This window comes from Leucopleurus acutus (genome assembly GCF_964270905.1).
Source record: "Leucopleurus acutus genome assembly, chromosome: 19".
Taxonomy (NCBI): Eukaryota; Metazoa; Chordata; class Mammalia; order Artiodactyla; family Delphinidae; genus Leucopleurus; species Leucopleurus acutus.
The window spans coordinates 16,192,748-16,209,363 of NC_139161.1; the positions used below are offsets into that span (position 1 = coordinate 16,192,748).

At 53.8% G+C, this 16,616-nt stretch overlaps 1 protein-coding gene across 22 annotated transcripts in view; it reads right to left on the minus strand.

Annotated features, from left to right (window-relative positions):
- Positions 1-16,141, minus strand: part of MAPT (microtubule associated protein tau) — a gene marked incomplete at both ends in the record, with an annotated part of 45,353 nt that extends 29,212 nt beyond the window's left edge. For 5 of the 22 annotated variants that reach the window (XM_082859828.1, XM_082859822.1, XM_082859821.1 and 2 more), the window contains 2 exons: positions 5,808-5,901; positions 16,039-16,141. In XM_082859828.1, coding sequence (XP_082715954.1) covers positions 5,808-5,901; positions 16,039-16,141 — 197 coding nt within the window. Of the gene's footprint in view, positions 1-864; positions 1,978-5,807; positions 5,902-9,749; positions 9,837-12,376; positions 12,464-16,038 lie in introns of all 22 variants that reach the window. The other 17 variants (XM_082859836.1, XM_082859819.1, XM_082859835.1 and 14 more) reach the window with 9 other exon arrangements.
- Positions 16,142-16,616: the final 475 nt, after the last annotated feature.

A 16,616-nucleotide genomic window follows, 5' to 3' on the forward strand; every position in this document is an offset into this window, starting at 1 on the left:
TTCCCAGGGCTCAAGACTGAGCCAGGGCTGAGACCCCTGCGATCCCAGCACAGGGACTGCCTGGGCTCTGCCGAGGGAGGAGGAGGTGTTTTCTTCCACAGGGAGTTTGTTTTTCTGCTCACTGTCTATCCTGCCACGAGGTAGGGTGGAGTGGAGTGGGGGTGGGGACTCTGGGCCACCTCCAAATGCTTGTGTGTGTCGCCTGCTACATGTGATGTGTTGTCCACTGACAGAGCCGAAGAAGACAGGCACGTGCCCTCTGAGTCTCCGGGCTAGGAGGACACACTTCAGAACCTTCTGGAAGGCACTGTGGTGTATAGGGAAGGAAGGGCCTTTCGGAGCAGACCTACCTGGATTCCGAACCTGGCTCCATCACCTAATACTCAGTGACCTTCAGCAAGGCACTTTACCTCTCCGAGCCTCAGTTTCCTCATCTGCAAAGTGGGGCTAATTATGCCTACTTGGGAGGGTTGGGAGGGTTCCAGACAATGAATTTGAAACACATAACAAGCCCTCCGAAGTGGGAGGAGCTGCTATGCTCTCTGTGGAGCGCGGCCCACCAGCCTCCGGCGGGCCGATGGAACCTTGTGGATAAATCGAGTGGCCAGAGAAGCGAACGGGGCAGAAAGCATGGGGCGGGGGGTGTTGGTGACATGCAAAACGGCGGGCAAGCGTGAGAGGAGCCTGAAGGGCAGGAGGAGGCGGGAGGGTGAGCAGAGGCCCAGTGGCCGGTTTGGTGGCTGTCCCCCGGGGGCCTTGGAAGCGGCAGGAACCAAGGAGGGGCCGGAAGCTCAGTGGCAGTGCCCGCAGCCTGGGTGGCACACAAGGTCGTCGGGCAGGAGCAAAGGAGCTCAAGACACAGACCTTTGAGTTGAGGAACCCGGCTGACGGGCTTCCCCGGCAGACCAGCTGCAGGCTGCTTTTCAGATGGTTCTGGAAGGGCAGTCTTTTGTGTGTCCTCGCCCTCAGAGGGGCCCCAGGGCTCTTGCTCTGCTCCAGAGGCCCCAGGAACTGCAGCCCCTTCCAAATCCACCTCCGAAGGTCCCTGCTCCTTCTGCACGTTGGCTTTGATTTCCACGTGGAACGTGAACTCGGGGGGCTCGTCGTGCCCTTCCGCTGGGGGCCCCTCCCCGGGCCCATCGGGCTCTGAGACCCGGGTCTCTGCAGAAACTTTAGAGAGGAAATCGACAGGGAGGGGGGCGGCACCCATGGCTGAGAAACCAGGGATCCCAGGGGCTTCTCCGGAAACTGCGTCGGGGGTTGGCCCGCCTCGGGTGGTGGGGCTCTGCAGACGTGGGGAGGCCTGGGAGGGAAAGGAGTCCTGGGGAGAGGACTTGTCAGTGTCCCGGTCTTCATCCACCTCCTCGGTCCCCAGTCTCTCTTTGCCCTGCTCCCTCTTCAGAGGCGGCCCCTCCTGGGTCAGGTCTCCCACAAGCTGGCACTCCAGCAGCTCAGAGCCGCAGCGGCTGCCGTCTGCATCCTCAGGTTCTGGCCCCGAATGCTGGTGTGTGGCCTCTCTGGGGCCTTCGGGCAGGATGGGAGCCCCAGGCATGTCAGACACGTGCTGGCAGGTCAGACCTGGGGTCCCGGGGTCCATGGCCTCACCTCCACGGCACCCTGGTTCCCTGAGGAAGCTTTCCTGGACAACCTTGACACTCCCAGGCTCCGTCTGGAGACATCCAGGGTAGGTGGGCTTCGGAAAGGCCAGCCCCTCCTCGGCCTGCTCCCCTCGCTTTGGTCCCCACTCCTGGTGGGGCTCCTGAGGGCCTCCTGGTGGGAGAGGCGGCTGGCAGACAGGATGATGCTGGGAAAGGTGAGGGATCGCCAGGACGGGAGCCTCTGGCTGTTTCTCCCCCAGATGCAGCTCGGAGACCCCAGAAGCTTCTTGGCCGTGTGCAGGCTGGACCTGAGAGCTAAGCCCATTAGCAGGGGGCCTCTCAGACACTTCCCTCTGCTGGCCCGGAACTCTCCCCTCCTCTGGGTTTGAAGAGGCGGAGGTAGCAAAAGGTTAGCAAGAGCGCATTGAGTGTTCAAGAGAGGGGACACACTTTGGGAAGAAGAGAAGGACATTTAAACGGCACCTCAAGCCCACCTAACCAAGAAAAAGGAGCCCACGCTCTGGGCTCACCCTCGTTGCTTTTCTTTGCTCAGAATGAAAGGTCTCTTGGTCTATCTGCCACCAACTTGCTGGGCGAGCACCTCCCCTCTCTGGGCCTCAGTTTTCTCATCTTTGGACCAAAGCCCCGTCTAGTGGCAGCATTATCCCTCTGCCCATCGCGGGTCTGGTTGGGCTCTGAGCATCCTGTCATTAACTGGGGCTGCCTCGTGCTAACTCCACCAGCCACGAAGCTTGTCCTCCTCTCCAGGGACAGCGAGCCCCCCGAAGGCTCTGGCCTCTAGCTGGGACCTGGCTGGGGCGCAGTGAGGGTCTCTTTTCCTCTCCTTCTCTCTCTTTGCTGACTGAAACCAGCAGGTGCCTACAAACCCACCCTGACAGATTTGAAAAGCCCAAAACGTATCACCATCAGGGCTCAAGTCTTTACTAACAGACCTGCCACGAGACCCCAGTAAACAGAAACACGGTTCAGGGGCACCCGGATCGTGGATTATGGACAGCCTTCTGCACGAGGTGAGGCGACCACCGTGGCAGTAAAGGTGGTCTGCACGGCAAAGACATGTGCGGCCCACGGGGACCACTGCTTCACCCCTATCACACCACTTGCCATGTGCCAACCCGGTGGATGGAGGGCACACTTCCCTTTTTTCTGCTTCATTCATGCGACATTCACGTGAATCCCTCCTTAAAGTATCCGTGTATTGGGACTTCCCTGGTGGCGCAGTGGTTAAGAATCCGCCTGCCAATGTAGGGGACACGGGTTTGATCCCTGCTCTGGGAAGATCCCACATGCAGCGGAGCAACTAAGCCCGTGCGCCACAACTATTGAGCCTGTGCTCGAGAGCCCGTGAGCCACAACTACTGAGTCTGCATGCCACAACTACAGAAGCCCACGCGCCTAGAGTCTGTGCTCCGCAACAAGAGAAACCATCGCAGTGAGAAGCCCGTGCACCGCAACAAAGACCCAACACAGCCAAAAATAAATTAAAAAAAAAAAAGTATCTGTGTATTAAGGACAGGAGTCGTATGCTCATTGGTTCTCCTAATAAACATTCCGTATTTGTTTTAACTCCCAACTCTTCAAACATCCTACCTAGTTCCAGAACAACTTCATGGCTCTCCTCTAAACAAAATCTGGAACCCCAAAGGACTGGGGGTCTTGGAAGAGAAAGAGACTGGATGAGGGGAGGGGAAGGAGGTGGGAGAACACAGGTGTTCACACGCATGGGTAACACGTCCCTCTCGCCCCAACCCAGTCGGAGTCCTTGCAGTTGCCCACTGGACCCTTATCAAGAGGCCCGGCTCACCCTTACCTCTCACCCCTACACTGGGGCCTTGAGCTCACCATCTCACTCATCTCGTGTTCCTAGCACCGCCACAGAGCCTGCCACAAGGCCAGGGATCAGTACATGAAGGCGTGTCAGGAAAACGTGCTGATTTCCGCCTTCCGTGGGGTCTACAGGCACCTCACGGGGGCCCTTGGTCAGTCTCGGGGAAGAACCGCCCAAACGACAGAGAAGGAGGAAACAAGCTGGGCAGCAGGCAGCCTGAGCAGGTGCCTCAGTGCCTCTTCTTCCCAACCCACCGCTCAACAGACCAGAAGCGGCAGCAGCTGCCGGTCCTTAACACCCACTGACGGGCCAGGTCTCCAGCGCCTTCTGGGAAAAGCTTTCCTCCAGAGCTTCCTAGAAATGGCTCGTGATGTGGACGTTACTGTACTCTGATATGCTGCAGGACTTTAAAGCCCCTCATTAAATAGAAACAAGGGCACCAAACACAGCCTGAAAAGTTACCAACAGACGACAGTGCAGCACATGTGTGCACGTGTGCGTGTGCATGCATGTGTGAGGAACCTTAGCTCATGCCATTGCACTCCCGGAGGAAGGAGCCAGGCTGGGAGAACATTCTATTCAGCTCCCAGAAGACTGTAAAGTGCTCAGTAAATATGAAACATAGCAATCACCGGGGGTGGGTCCAAGGTAAAAAATATTTGGGAAAACACAGTTTGATGTGTTAAATTTGTGTCCCCACACTCCCTTGGGAGACCTCGTCCTGGAGACACTCACAGAAGAAAGGTCTACCCTGGTGTGAGCAGGGGTGAGATGGGTAGGGTCTCCCCACACCTAATACTCTGCCAATGGCAGCTCCATCCTGAAACATCTTATCTGTCTTAGTACGTCATGAACACAGGCTGCCAGAGGTTTTCCTTCTGCAGCAGGAAAGCAAGAAAGAGATAATAGCTGTGCTTTTGTATACACGGCTCTCCCTAAAGCTGCTTGTTTTTGTTCAGAACAGACTGCAGGCCTGTGTCAAATAAAACGTTTGCGGATCACGAGTGAGCGTGAATTTCACAAGGTTCCACTGGAGGGAGCTTGGGCTTGGCCATGCGGATCAGCAGCTCCAGTCAAGACATTAAATACTGGCCTTGGGAGGAGAGGTGGAAACCTCCACGTGCTCACAGATTTGGTGCCAATTTCCCACGGCAGATGTTACCTGGTGTTCATCTTTATATCTATATGACTCCAGGCCAGTGCTGGGAAAGTCAAAAATTCAGTCAGCACAAAAGTAAAGTTTCTAGGAAAGCGGATGGCCTGATCTTTTTGTTGCATGGAATATGTTTTAGGGGCATGGAGACATAGCCTGCAATAAAAATTGGTAGAAAACACTCATTCATTTCTTTTTATGGAAATAGATCATCATTTCCAGAGGTTATAAAAACCTCTAATTTTACCTAAAAGCTGCAAATCATAACCGAAAAGAGACAGGAGGCAGGATTCTAGTTATTTAACACATAGACTGAGGTTTCCCCTTATAATGATTATCCCTTCTAATATTTTTTGAAGCTCTTTGTAAGCCTAAGAATGAAAACACGCCTTTCCTTGACATGTGAGATGAGAAACCCTAGCCCACGACGGGGCAGGGACCCCTGGGGAGCAGAAATGTGTTAGTTAGGCTTCAAAACACCTTCAAGGAGACATTTCTTCAGGGCCCAGAGTCTTCCTAAAGTCAGATGGCCCCAGTGGTGGCGCTATACAAATCCCAAATCACTTTCTGGAGAAAAGAACAGTGTTTTCCCTGCTTTCTTACAATCTAGAAGCTTCCACATTACACAGTAGACTGTTAAATTCATTTATGCAGCAAATGACGGAGAACAAACCCAGCTAGGCTGTATTGGCGGGGTCTCCGTTTCCTAAGATCAGGAATCTCTAGGATTTAAAAAATGGAGCTCTTAAAACACTTATGCTCAGTGATTATACGAAGTTGCTTTTCTTGAGCACAGCAGTTTTGGTCCCTGAGAAGAAAATCATAATAAGGTTTGAAGGCTGCACAGAAGAGAGTTGAAAAGAAACAGCTCAGTGGTGATTTGGTGGAGGCTTTGCTCCCGGGACAGGCCAGAGGGCCGCCTACAGGGGAAATCACTCATCGTACATATTATCTGCGTTTCTCCTGGTCATTGATTCTCGACTCCCCATGCTGGGCAGGGCCAGCTCCTTTCAGAACACTGAACACCTCAGGAAAGACTCAGAAATGGCTAGAAAGAGCTAGAGCTCTTTCTCTATCTGAATAGCCCACCTTCGATAAAAACCAACTCCTAAAGACCAGGAATTAAGGCCCAGGTCCAAATTCTCTTTTCAGGGTAGGTAGGGTCCATCTGTGTCACCATGCCCCTCTTCCCGGCCCCCCACGTCACGCGTGGCAGGCGATTCTAGCCCACTGACCTTGGGTCACATGTCCAGCAGCTTGGTCTTCCAGGTTGGGGGTGTCTCCAATGCCTGCTTCTTCAGCTGGTTTGTGTGTCAGCAAATGAAGAAGATAAAAGCAAAGACGGTTACTGTTTGCTAGAGACAAAGCTCCCCGCCTCTTCCGCTATGTTTCTGAAAGCATTCAGGAAAGGCACACCTTAGCAGCACCAAGGCGCTGCACCTCTGGCTCTCTGCAAATGTGACTGCCGGGGACGTGGATGAAAACAGCTCACTGAACAAAACCCACACAACCACGCACTTTACGGGCGACACAGTCCAGTAGGAAAGACCTTCTCCACAATGGGCCCAGGGTCCTCAGTACCCCACTCAACAAAGACACAGGACAGGTGAGGTCAGAGAAGCAATTTGCTGCTCGGCCACGGCTGTGGGAGCTGTGTCCGGGCGGAGGCTGCCCTCCCAGCCCCAGCCAGCGCTCCTGGGGCGGCGGGCGGCAAAGGTGCAGGGAAGACGAGGCGCGGGCTGTGGAGTCCGGCTGCGGTTCAAACCCAGGTGCCACCATTACTCAGCCTCTCTGGGCCTCTGTCTCCAACTCTAGAATCCCAAGGTGATGACACTGGCTCACCTTGCAGAAGAGCGGTGAGGATTCATATAAAATGGTGTGAATGTATTTAGCAAAGTGCCTGGGACACAGCGGGGGCCCCCCCGGCGGTTCAGTTTCTTTCCTCCAAACTGCTGGGCAAGCCCTTTAACCTCATGCTTAGAATAGGGAGGGAGGCCAGCAGTGTCAGTGAGCAGCTTTTGGGGTGTCTTGGGCTCCTGCTTAGGGAGCCACAGTCCATCCCAAACAAAAAAAGACTGAGAAAAGCTACTGATCATCAGTGGTACCAAAATCAATAAGCTTCCATACAACACCAATTTCTGCATCGTGAAAAAAATCGGGATATTGCGGCAGGACAATGGATACAACTGTCCAGAAGAAAGGGCCCCTAAAAGGCAAGTTGGTCACATCACACACTGACGTGCGGTGACCCCATGATCCCAGGAGAGCCAACGTGCCCTGATGGACAGTGACAGAGAGGCCACCACCCTGAGAAATGCCCACCAGGTGCTGGCTGGGCCACCAGTCTTCTCTGCCAGTCCTGCAATGACTCAGTCTCTACACCTAAACCAGAAATGCCAGGTTACCACCACCTGCCATACGGGTCCACCACAGAGAACACGGCGGAGGCAAAAGAAAGAGCCCCTGGGTCGCTGGACAGACGCACGATGGCCTTATAAACGGCCAGCCCGCTGGCTGGCCCAGGGCAGCTGTGGCGAGGGGCAGGGGGCCAGCAGTGGGCTCGGGCAGCGCCCCCACTGCCAGTTCCTAGGCAGAAGCATCTCTGGGTCCTCTGCACGCTGACACTGTACGGCCTGTGAGGTCTAACGGTGACAGCTCCGCATCACTCGACAACAGCCGACTGTCTGGGAAGCACAGCTCCGAGCATAGGTCTGATCTGAGTTTCTGACAAGGTTATGGAAGAAAGGCTCAGAGTGACAGCAAGTCCAGCTAAATGGCACGGAGTCCTGGAGACAGAGGACACGAGGAGGCATGCCGACGACATCACCGTCGTGGCACTGGGAAGCCCACCGCTTTCGCTTTCCCACGCGGTGTCTTGATATCCTGGTCCTGATGCAAATCAGAAACGGCGGGCTGCTGCCCACATCTCTGACATCCCCTGATCCCAGCAAGGGAGATGCTCAGAGAAGCCAAAGAGAGGGAGGGTGTGTGACAGTGGCTGGGCCGTCACATCCCTATATGGCTTCTCCATATCCCTGGAGCCCCAAGAGGGCTCCACGCTCACCCCGCAAGGCAGGGATTCCTGCAAAGGGATGGCCACACTGCACTCCCAAATGGACCTCAAATGGGAAGTTTCACAGGAGAACCAAGATACAGCAAAGGGGACATGCCCAAGTGAGGTGCTATTGTTAAAGCCACCAGCTGAAAAAATGTCCCCCCAACTCTAAAACCTCCCGCTTCATTGAGGATGTAAAGGGTGGAGGGGGAGAGAATTTTTGAGGAGGATTTCTTTAGAGACAGCAGCTTGGGGGGGTGGGGGGTGGCTGCCTGGCCACCTCCCATCTCATCCCATGGAGAGGGTTTCAAGGCACCAGGGGGAGACACGTGGTGTGAGTTCTCTATGGTTAGGGACATGGTGGACGGCTGTCAGAAGCCCACCTGGGAAAATCAGAGGAGGAGAGACACGCTGGCCCTGCCTTGGTGGCAGAGCAAAGCCTACGGGCAGTCTGCATATTCACAGTCTCTTGGGGCGGAGAACACCCATGTTCCCCGTGGACCTGCTGTGGGCACAGGGCAGCTCTAGTGGAGGGGGCGCCGCGGGCCACATGCAGCAGGGCCACTGATGTGAGCAAGTCGACCTCAGCAGGCGAGAGGCTGGAGACCCCAAGGGGCCAAAGAGAGAAGAAATGTCTGCTGGAATCCAACGCAGAGGGAGGGGCCTTCGGAGGGATGACGGGGATGGTGAACGTGGGGTGTCTGGAAGAATTCCAGAAAGGTCCCCACAGAGAAAGAGTCAGCTTTAAACACCTGCAGCCCACGTGGAGCTGGCTCACAGCAGCGCCAGCGCAGTAAGAGCCTTCCTGCCCCTGCCCCGTCCTCGCCCCCTCCCCAGTCCCAGAGAGGAGGGGCTTCAGCTCTGGCTCTTATGCAGGACTGGACATTCTAATCAGCATTTGCAGACTGGGGTTTGTGACTGTGGAAACTTAAAACACTTTTGATAACTCAGAAGCGATCAAAAGTCAAGAGGTGGCTCGAGTTTTCATCCCAGGCAGGGGAAGAGCTTCGCCCACTGACACAATTGTAAAGGGACAGCGGGAGACAAAAGCCAAGTTACCAAGAGTCGTTTGTCCCACGGCCCTCAAACGACCTTCACTGTCAAGGACGGGGCCTGCCAGCTTCCAGAACATCCCCCTCCACCCATCTCGGAAGACCAACTTGCAAACAGAAGCTACTTGGAGGAGGCCATGGAACTGCTCGGCGCCTGCCCAGTGCTCCCAGCACACAGGCCCGGGAGAGGGCTGCAGGCTTCCTAAACGGCTGCCCTGAGCCCCGTCTTCAGGAAGGAAAGAAAACTCCTGCCGGGGGACATGTCCCCCGCTGTCCACTGCTGGTGACATACGGTCCAGAGCTCTTCTGAATTTCGTGCTGAGCACCCTCCAAGTCACCAAGCCAACGGCAGAGTCGTGCGTAAGCCCAGGGAAGGGGACGTGAAGGAAGTGACAGCCAGGGCTCTGGGCTGTGCTCGCTGTTCCCTAAGGGCCTGGGCAGCTCACAGGTGACTCTGGCGGCCCCGCGTCCAGTGCTATTTCTGGTCAGTGCCCTGTCTGGGCTACGCCCCATCATCTGTGTTGACAGGACAGTCTCATCACGTCTGTTCGACGCTGATAGGTTTGAAAGGATAGTCCTAAAAATGGATGCTAGAGGACATCGCTGAGTTCCTCGGGGACTGTCCAATTACAATCCTCCAAAGGTGTGGGTGGGCCACCTTGATGCTGCTGCACACTCGGCCGCCCCCCCCGCCCCAGGGAGCTGTTTACCTCCGAGGAAGTAACCCTGTTGCTGGCAGAGTCGCAGCAGGAGGGTGGACTGACCTTGGGGGTGAAGGCTGCCACCAGCCTGCCTCAGAGAACTCTCTGGAGCTAAGACAAGGAGAGGAGGAGCTAGAAGGAATCCAGAGGTCCTCTATTCTCTGGGAGGCAGGCAGCCAGCCAGCCATGGAAGCAACAGGGCATCAGGCTCAGAACAACCAGAGATTCCCAGAGGCTGGTGTCCACCCACATTCCTGCTGCACTTGGAGACGGACATAACCCCACGTGCACCCGTCCTCCAGCAGGGGAGCTGGGCACCCCGACCTGGGAGTCACCCTCACCTGTGGTTCCTTCTGGGATCTCCGTGGGGGGCTGAGCGGCCGCCTGCTCACCGGGGGCTCCCTCATCCACTAAGGGTGCTGTCACATCTGGAAACCACGGAGAGTCACCTTAAGGGGCCGGGATGAGCTGTGCCACACCCCTCACCTTTGCTGTTTGGGGGATGCAGAGATGCAGGGATGGGGAGGGGGAGGGGACTCAGCCACATGCAGAAAAGCAGCCCCACAGAGCAGGGCCCAGAGCCGTGCTCCAGCCTTGACATCTCTCCAGGGAGCACAGCAATACTCTGTTTGAGTGGCGCCCATGCACGAGACACCCAGGCCCTCTGCCAGGAAAGCCAGGACAGCCCCCCTGTAAAGACTGCAGTGAGAGGGACGGCTGGGGATGGTCGCAAGTGTTTTTAAGGAGGAAGTGTTGAAAATCAGATGACTGGTCACAGGTGTTTGATCCTTAGAGCAGGACAGAACAGGAGAATGGGATTGGGACCAAGGCAGTGCAGGAACCCTGCAGTCAGGGCTGGAGTCTATGGCTCTGCCGGGAGGCTGGCTTTGGGCAAGTCCTTTGTCCTCTTAGGGTCTCAGTTTTCTCATCTGCAAAATGGGAGTATCACCACCAGGTGACCTCCAAGTTCTCTTCCAGTTCTAATCCCCCTGTCTCCCGGAGCCCATGACCCATGGTTTAAAACCACAGACTCCCCTGGGTGGCAACAAACAGGTCGGCCCTGTCTGGAGTCAGGTGCTTGACAACAGGCCCACAGATGGAGCCACCTTCAGAGCAGAGGCTGGAGGGAAAGATCTACGACCAGGAGCTGCTGTTGGTCTCTCATCGAGGTGAACACTTCCAAATCGGCATTCTTCCCTGAGCAACGCCCTGGCATACTCCCAGGCCATTCTGGGCAGACATGAGGAGCTGTCAGCTTTGAAAGCTTCCCAAGCGCCTGACTCAGGTTCGTCAAAAGGAGTCCACTTTATTATGGTTGTCTCGGGAGCAGCCTGGCAGAGTCCAGCCCCAGCAGGCTCCCCCATTCCCCGCGGGGCCAGAGCTGACGCTCTTGGGATGCACACACGGACAGGGTCCAGAGTGCAGCAAGACTTGGTTGGTAGACTCTTCCAGAATAAAGCTGATTTGGAAGGCTGGCAGAAAATCTGCCATTAGTGTTTCAGGACCTTCTCAGGGCGGGAGGCAACTTGCAAAACTATCCTAACAAGGTCAGCAGGCTATGTCTTAACATCACTGGTTCTAAGAAGGAGAGCAAACAGCATTTGGTCTGGTATTCTCTTCACTAGGCTGAGAACTTCAGAGGTGGGGGGGGGGGGAAGTGGGGGAAGGGCCACATCCACTATATCCTCCACAGATGCACCATCAATTGGCAGGCACCTGACAGCCGCTTTCTGAATTCATCCAAAGGTGGACGCTTGGGGAGATGCTGGGGCCAGGTTCTCATCAAAGTCATGGGCAGGGCCCAGGGAAGTGCTGAGAATAGAACCTTGGAGAGGATGGAGAGAAGGAGGGGCAGATACTGCTGACTGGTTACTCGAAAGCCATTCTCAACGCCCTTATCCCTTGATTTTTCCTGCTAAAGAGCCTGGAAGGCAAAATGCTCAATGTCCCAGCCTCCCTTACAGCCAGGGGTGGCCATGAGACCCAGTTCTGGCCAATGATACATAAACAGAAGTTGGTTCGGTGGGGCCTACAGAAAAACTGTTGCTTTCCTAATAAAAAGGGAACACATTTGGTTTCAGGGTTCTTTTGGCTTTGCTACTTTCTTTCTTCTTTGAAGGCAGATGAGATGCCTGGAGGTACAGCAGCCATTCTGTAACTATAAGGCAACAATCCAGCCATTAATGATGGCAGAAGATAAAACAGTTGACACTGAGAAGCTGCTGCCCAAGTCCAGACATTTTACTATGTGAGACAAATAAACCTCTTCATATGTATGTCACAGTTAGTTGGGTTTTCCGTTACCTGCGATCAACACGGTCTTGACTGATATAGATGGGGAGCAAGAGAAGATGGTCAAAATCAGGACCAAGGAACACTTCAGGAAATACGTCAGCAGCTTTGTAATAACTTAGACACCAAATGTCTACAGAGGACAGGTTAGAAGATGGGCTGGAACTAACACCACGGCCAAGGTCCAGACACCCAGGCCAAGCTCAAGAAATGAAAGATACTAAACCAAGACCCGTCCTAAAGTGTGAGCTTGGAGATGTGCACTGACCTGCCCTTTCCTCAGCCAAAGGGCTGCTTTAGGACCTGCTGGCTCATGGAAGAAGTTTCGGGAGAACAATGGGCGAGGAGCAGGGGCTTGGTGGAGCTGACGTCAGGCCCTGCTTTGCCACAGATCCCAGCCTGTTCAAGTGTGGCTGCCTCAAAACTCACACACGATGAAGCTGCCCATACCTGACCCTAGCGAGCAAGGCACCAAAACAGAGCGTGGCTCCCACAACATCCGGGGCCTGAGCTCCGTCCTGCAAAGCACTGAGCGAGCTATCTCTCAGCCAGAGGGAGAGGCAGCAGCGAATGCAGCCAGGAAGGGTGGCACGTATGAGCTCAAAGCGTGGCTAAGCGCAGGCTGGAGCATGGAAGGAGCTGCTTGAATAAAACCATGAGAAGAGGGAGGCCCCACCTTCTGCCGTTGGAGTGCTCTTAGCATCAGAGGTTTCAGAGCCTGGTTCCTCAGATCCATCATCGGCCGGGGTCTGCAGGGGAGATTCTGGAACATATACAATGAGCCCCTCAGAATGGCTGCCTCTCTCCACCCCTGCCTTCGACCTCAGAGGACCTCGGGGACAGTGTCTTTTGGAGCTGAAATCACCCAGCGTGGAACCCAGATGGATGGACTGTGGCCACATGATAAAACCACAAAGGGGACCAATCCCACCTCCACCCCAACACAGCTTGGCCCCCACACCAGGGTCAGCAGGCAAAGAGGCACGCAATGTTTACCTGTTCTGGGACAAGAGGAGAAATTGCCTTTTAATTAGCTTGTGGTTCCAATTGAGACAAAGGCTCTTATATTGACAAACGGGCAGCAGACACCAGAAAGCTAAGCCACAAGTAGACTTGGGCTTTGTGTTTCCCTACTGAAGAGACTCATGGGAGATCACTGCCATGAATTAATGACCATTAACGACCTGGGAAAACACTCAGAGATCCAACTCCTTGCTCTGCAAAGGAATTAGCTCAGGGCAGACACAGTACCTACTTCTATTCTAACTGCACACTTGGCTGTGTCTCCAAGCACCGCCCAGCAAGCCTTGAGTTACACCTGAAATGTCAGCCGTTGCTACGTATAAGAAAACTGTCCTTTCAGAATCTAAAGCCAAGGGAGCTCTGATGGACTCTGCAAAAGCCACTCCACCTGGGGTGGGGGCAGCCTTGGAGACAGAGGACAGGAAGCTGGTTCTGCATGAAGCAGACTCACGAGACGAAAAGAGGCAAGTGGTGTTCTAGTACACTTCGAGATCAGACACGTCGCACCCCCTGCTAGAACGCCATCCCTGGACACTCAGCCCTGGCTGCACCCATCCAGCCAAAGAAGGGCTGATTCTAAAGAAGCTTCCGGTCCTGGAGCTTGCAAAAACCTGCCAACTCTCTCAAGTAGGCTCTGGACACATGGTGAGCGAGCATGATGCAGACTGCCTGCCGGGTCTTATTACGGACCAGCCTCGACTGTCAGAGCACAGAAGCCTATGGGCATGACGGTGCCTCAAACACTTGTCCCCCAAACACCCCTCTCCCAATCCATCCCCAGCCTACAACTGTCATCATCTGCTTTATCCTTGTTAAATTTCTTGGAGGGAGGGAAGGAAGGAGGAAGAAGCCTCTTCTGAGGGTCTTCTGGAAGGTCTAACAAGTTAACTCATTAACACCTTTTAATTCATGCGGGTGCATTATTTTATCAGTTAACCAGCTTTTACCCACTTTGCAGCTCTCTTGGGCTCTATCTAATCCTATTCCAACTTTTAGCATCAATGCAGATTTACAGAAAAACTGCAAAGATAGACCAGAGAGGATACCCCACACCCAGTTTCCCAAATTCTTAACATCCCACATTATTATGGTACATTTGTGACAACACAATATATATATTTTAACTTAATTTTTAAACCAGGCTACCCTAAACAGAGCATCATTTTTCTTTTTTCTTTTGGCTGGTGGGATCTTAGTTCCCCGACCAGGGATTGAACCTGGGCCACGGCAATGAAAGCGCCGAGTCCTAAGCACTGGACCGCCAGGGAATTCCCAAGAGCGTCATTTTTTCACTGGCACAGTTCATCTGGGGCAGAGTTCAGTATGTTGGGATTCTAAGTTGGATTCTACCCACAAGAGTTTAATAACTGAAGCTTCAAGGAGACTTGGCTAAGGGTGACCAGAGGCAAAAACAGCTGACATGGAGCTGAAGGCTATACTAGCCCCATAATCTCAGAAATGAAACTTTGTCATCTGTAAACTGGGGAAGGCAACCTCCGCCTCCACTGGTCATTGTGAGCGCTACCTGAGACGTCGGTGGCCAAAGCCCTTTGCGAACTTTTGTAGAGTCCTACAAAAATGCCTGAATTATCTTTTTTTTTTTAAGATTTTTTTTGATGTGGACCATTTTCACAGTCTCTATTGAATGTGTTACAATACTGCTTCTGTTGATTTTATGTTTAGGTTTTCTGGCCACATGGCATGTGGGATCTTAGCTCCCCAAGCAGGGATCAAACCCACACCCCCTGCACTGGAACGCAAAGTCTCAACCACTGGACCACCAGGGAGGTCACCTGAATCGTCATTTTAAGGAAGTCCCATTATAAGTAGGGTAGCCACATACTTTGTCACCCAAATAGGGACACTTGAAAGTGAAAGCAGTGATACTGATACTGAGGCAGAACTCTCATGTGGAGGGATCGGGGGCTCAGGTCCTCAGATGAGGGAGCTCTTAGGGCCCAGCTGCCATTCCAACCCCTTGGGGAGTTGAAAACTAGCAGCTCTGGCTGGAGCCAGGCCGTGGCCTGGGAGATGTCAGATGCACGTTTCTTGCCACCATTGGTGCCCGACACCAGGAGGGGAGGGTTGAACTGGATGGGAGCAGGCATTTCCCCTCCCCCAGAGCTTCGGGCTGGGTGTGCCCCCAAGAAGGCCAGAGGGTGGCCTCTGAGCTCCGGGGACAGCCCATTTCTTCCCTCACCTCCCCCACCGTGGAGCCCACTTGTCTGATTCCCAAGCTCTGCCTCCTAATGTGTTCTCTGCTTAAACAGGTACAGAGAAATCAGCCTTTGAAACAAGGCCCCCCAACGAGTCCTGAAGCGTCTCCAAGGTAGGGATGTGTTCTCCATGTGCTCCCCCAACTCAGGCCTCCTTCTGGTAACACCGCCTCTTCCAGGGAACCTTCCCAGATAGACGTACCCAGAAGAGTTCCCTTCCCACCTTGGAGCTCTACCACTGCCATCGACACCGCACACCCCAGGCTTGTTATTTTTAGTATTAAAAGAGAAAAGTAGACTGCCATTTCGTCTCCTTAGAAATGGGTCTAGAAGACAGGGACCTAGTCTTTCTTATCCCGGGGCTGCACGGTCGGCTGCTCCAGGGGGCACTGGCCACCAGTGACACTGTGGGGAGAGGGTTCCTTATAGTACAACCCAGTGCCCTACAGGTCCTCCGGTGCTCCCATCAGCAATGGAGGGACTAGCGTTCGGAGCCAGAGAGAGGGCTCTGTGTGCTCCACGGGGCTCCCCGATCTCGGTGGTCAGACAGTGCAGTGAAGGGGAGAGAGGAGGCCAAGCCAACCGGGCCAAAAGACTGTACTATAGAACATTTAGAGGTTGACGTGGTTTATTAAGGTATAACAGGGACAGTAAGAAACCCAGAGCTAACCAACTCTGGCCAAAAGGGGCCAAACAGGCCTATTAAGGAAGAGAAAAAAATAATGTATAAAGTCATGTATTTTGCATGCCAATAAATCCTGCTGATTTATAGGGTAATGGGTTTGGTTAAAGACTCAACAGAGCACCCTTGTATTAATTAGACCAACAAGCCTCCGGCAATCTTTATCATACTATATCCACGTATGTGGCAAACTCTGCTTTGCAAAAGGCAGATTTTCCAATAGCCTCACGTTTTGAGTTCTGTTGGCTCGCTCAGATTAATGAGGTTTGAAGCCTATCGACAATCTAACACAATAAAGTATTTAAAACTCCTTTAAAACTCAGGATGCGAACTTTTCCTGCCAGCCCTTTCCAGAGCCATCGGGTCGGCCGCGATCCCCACAGCACCTGGGCCCGTTACGCAGGGCCGTGCACTAACCTTTCAGGCCGTGCTCCACGTCACCCTCGTGGTCTTGCAGCAGGGTGTAGTCCCCCTGAGCATGATCTTCCATCACGTTGAACTCCTGGCGGGGTTCAGCCATCCTGGTTCAAAGCCCACCTGGGGAATGAAGATGGGAGGTGAGGGCTGGGATGCTGTGCTCAGGCTAAGTGCTTGGGGGTGGGGTAGGGGGCAGGGAGAGAGAGGTGCCACCTCCCCAGTTCACAGCAGGCAGATTTCCGCCTCCCCTCTCTCCTCCCCAACAACCAGATGCCCAACCTCATCCGCGGGGCGTATCGCCAAAGTGTTATTTACTTGTATGTGCACTTTTAATTCACCAGCATCACATCAGTTCACGTCCAAAACCATCAGGTGGGCAGGTTCAGCAGGCCCAACTTGTTACTATGCTCACTGCTCTTTCCACTTCATTAAAAAGTAAATGCTGCTGACTGGTAGTTTGATGGAGTTTAAACATTCTTTTTTATTTTATATATTTATTTATTTTTATTTTTGGCTGCATTGGGTCTTCGTTGCTGTGTGCGGGTTTTGTCTAGTTGCGGCAAGCGGGGGCTACTCTT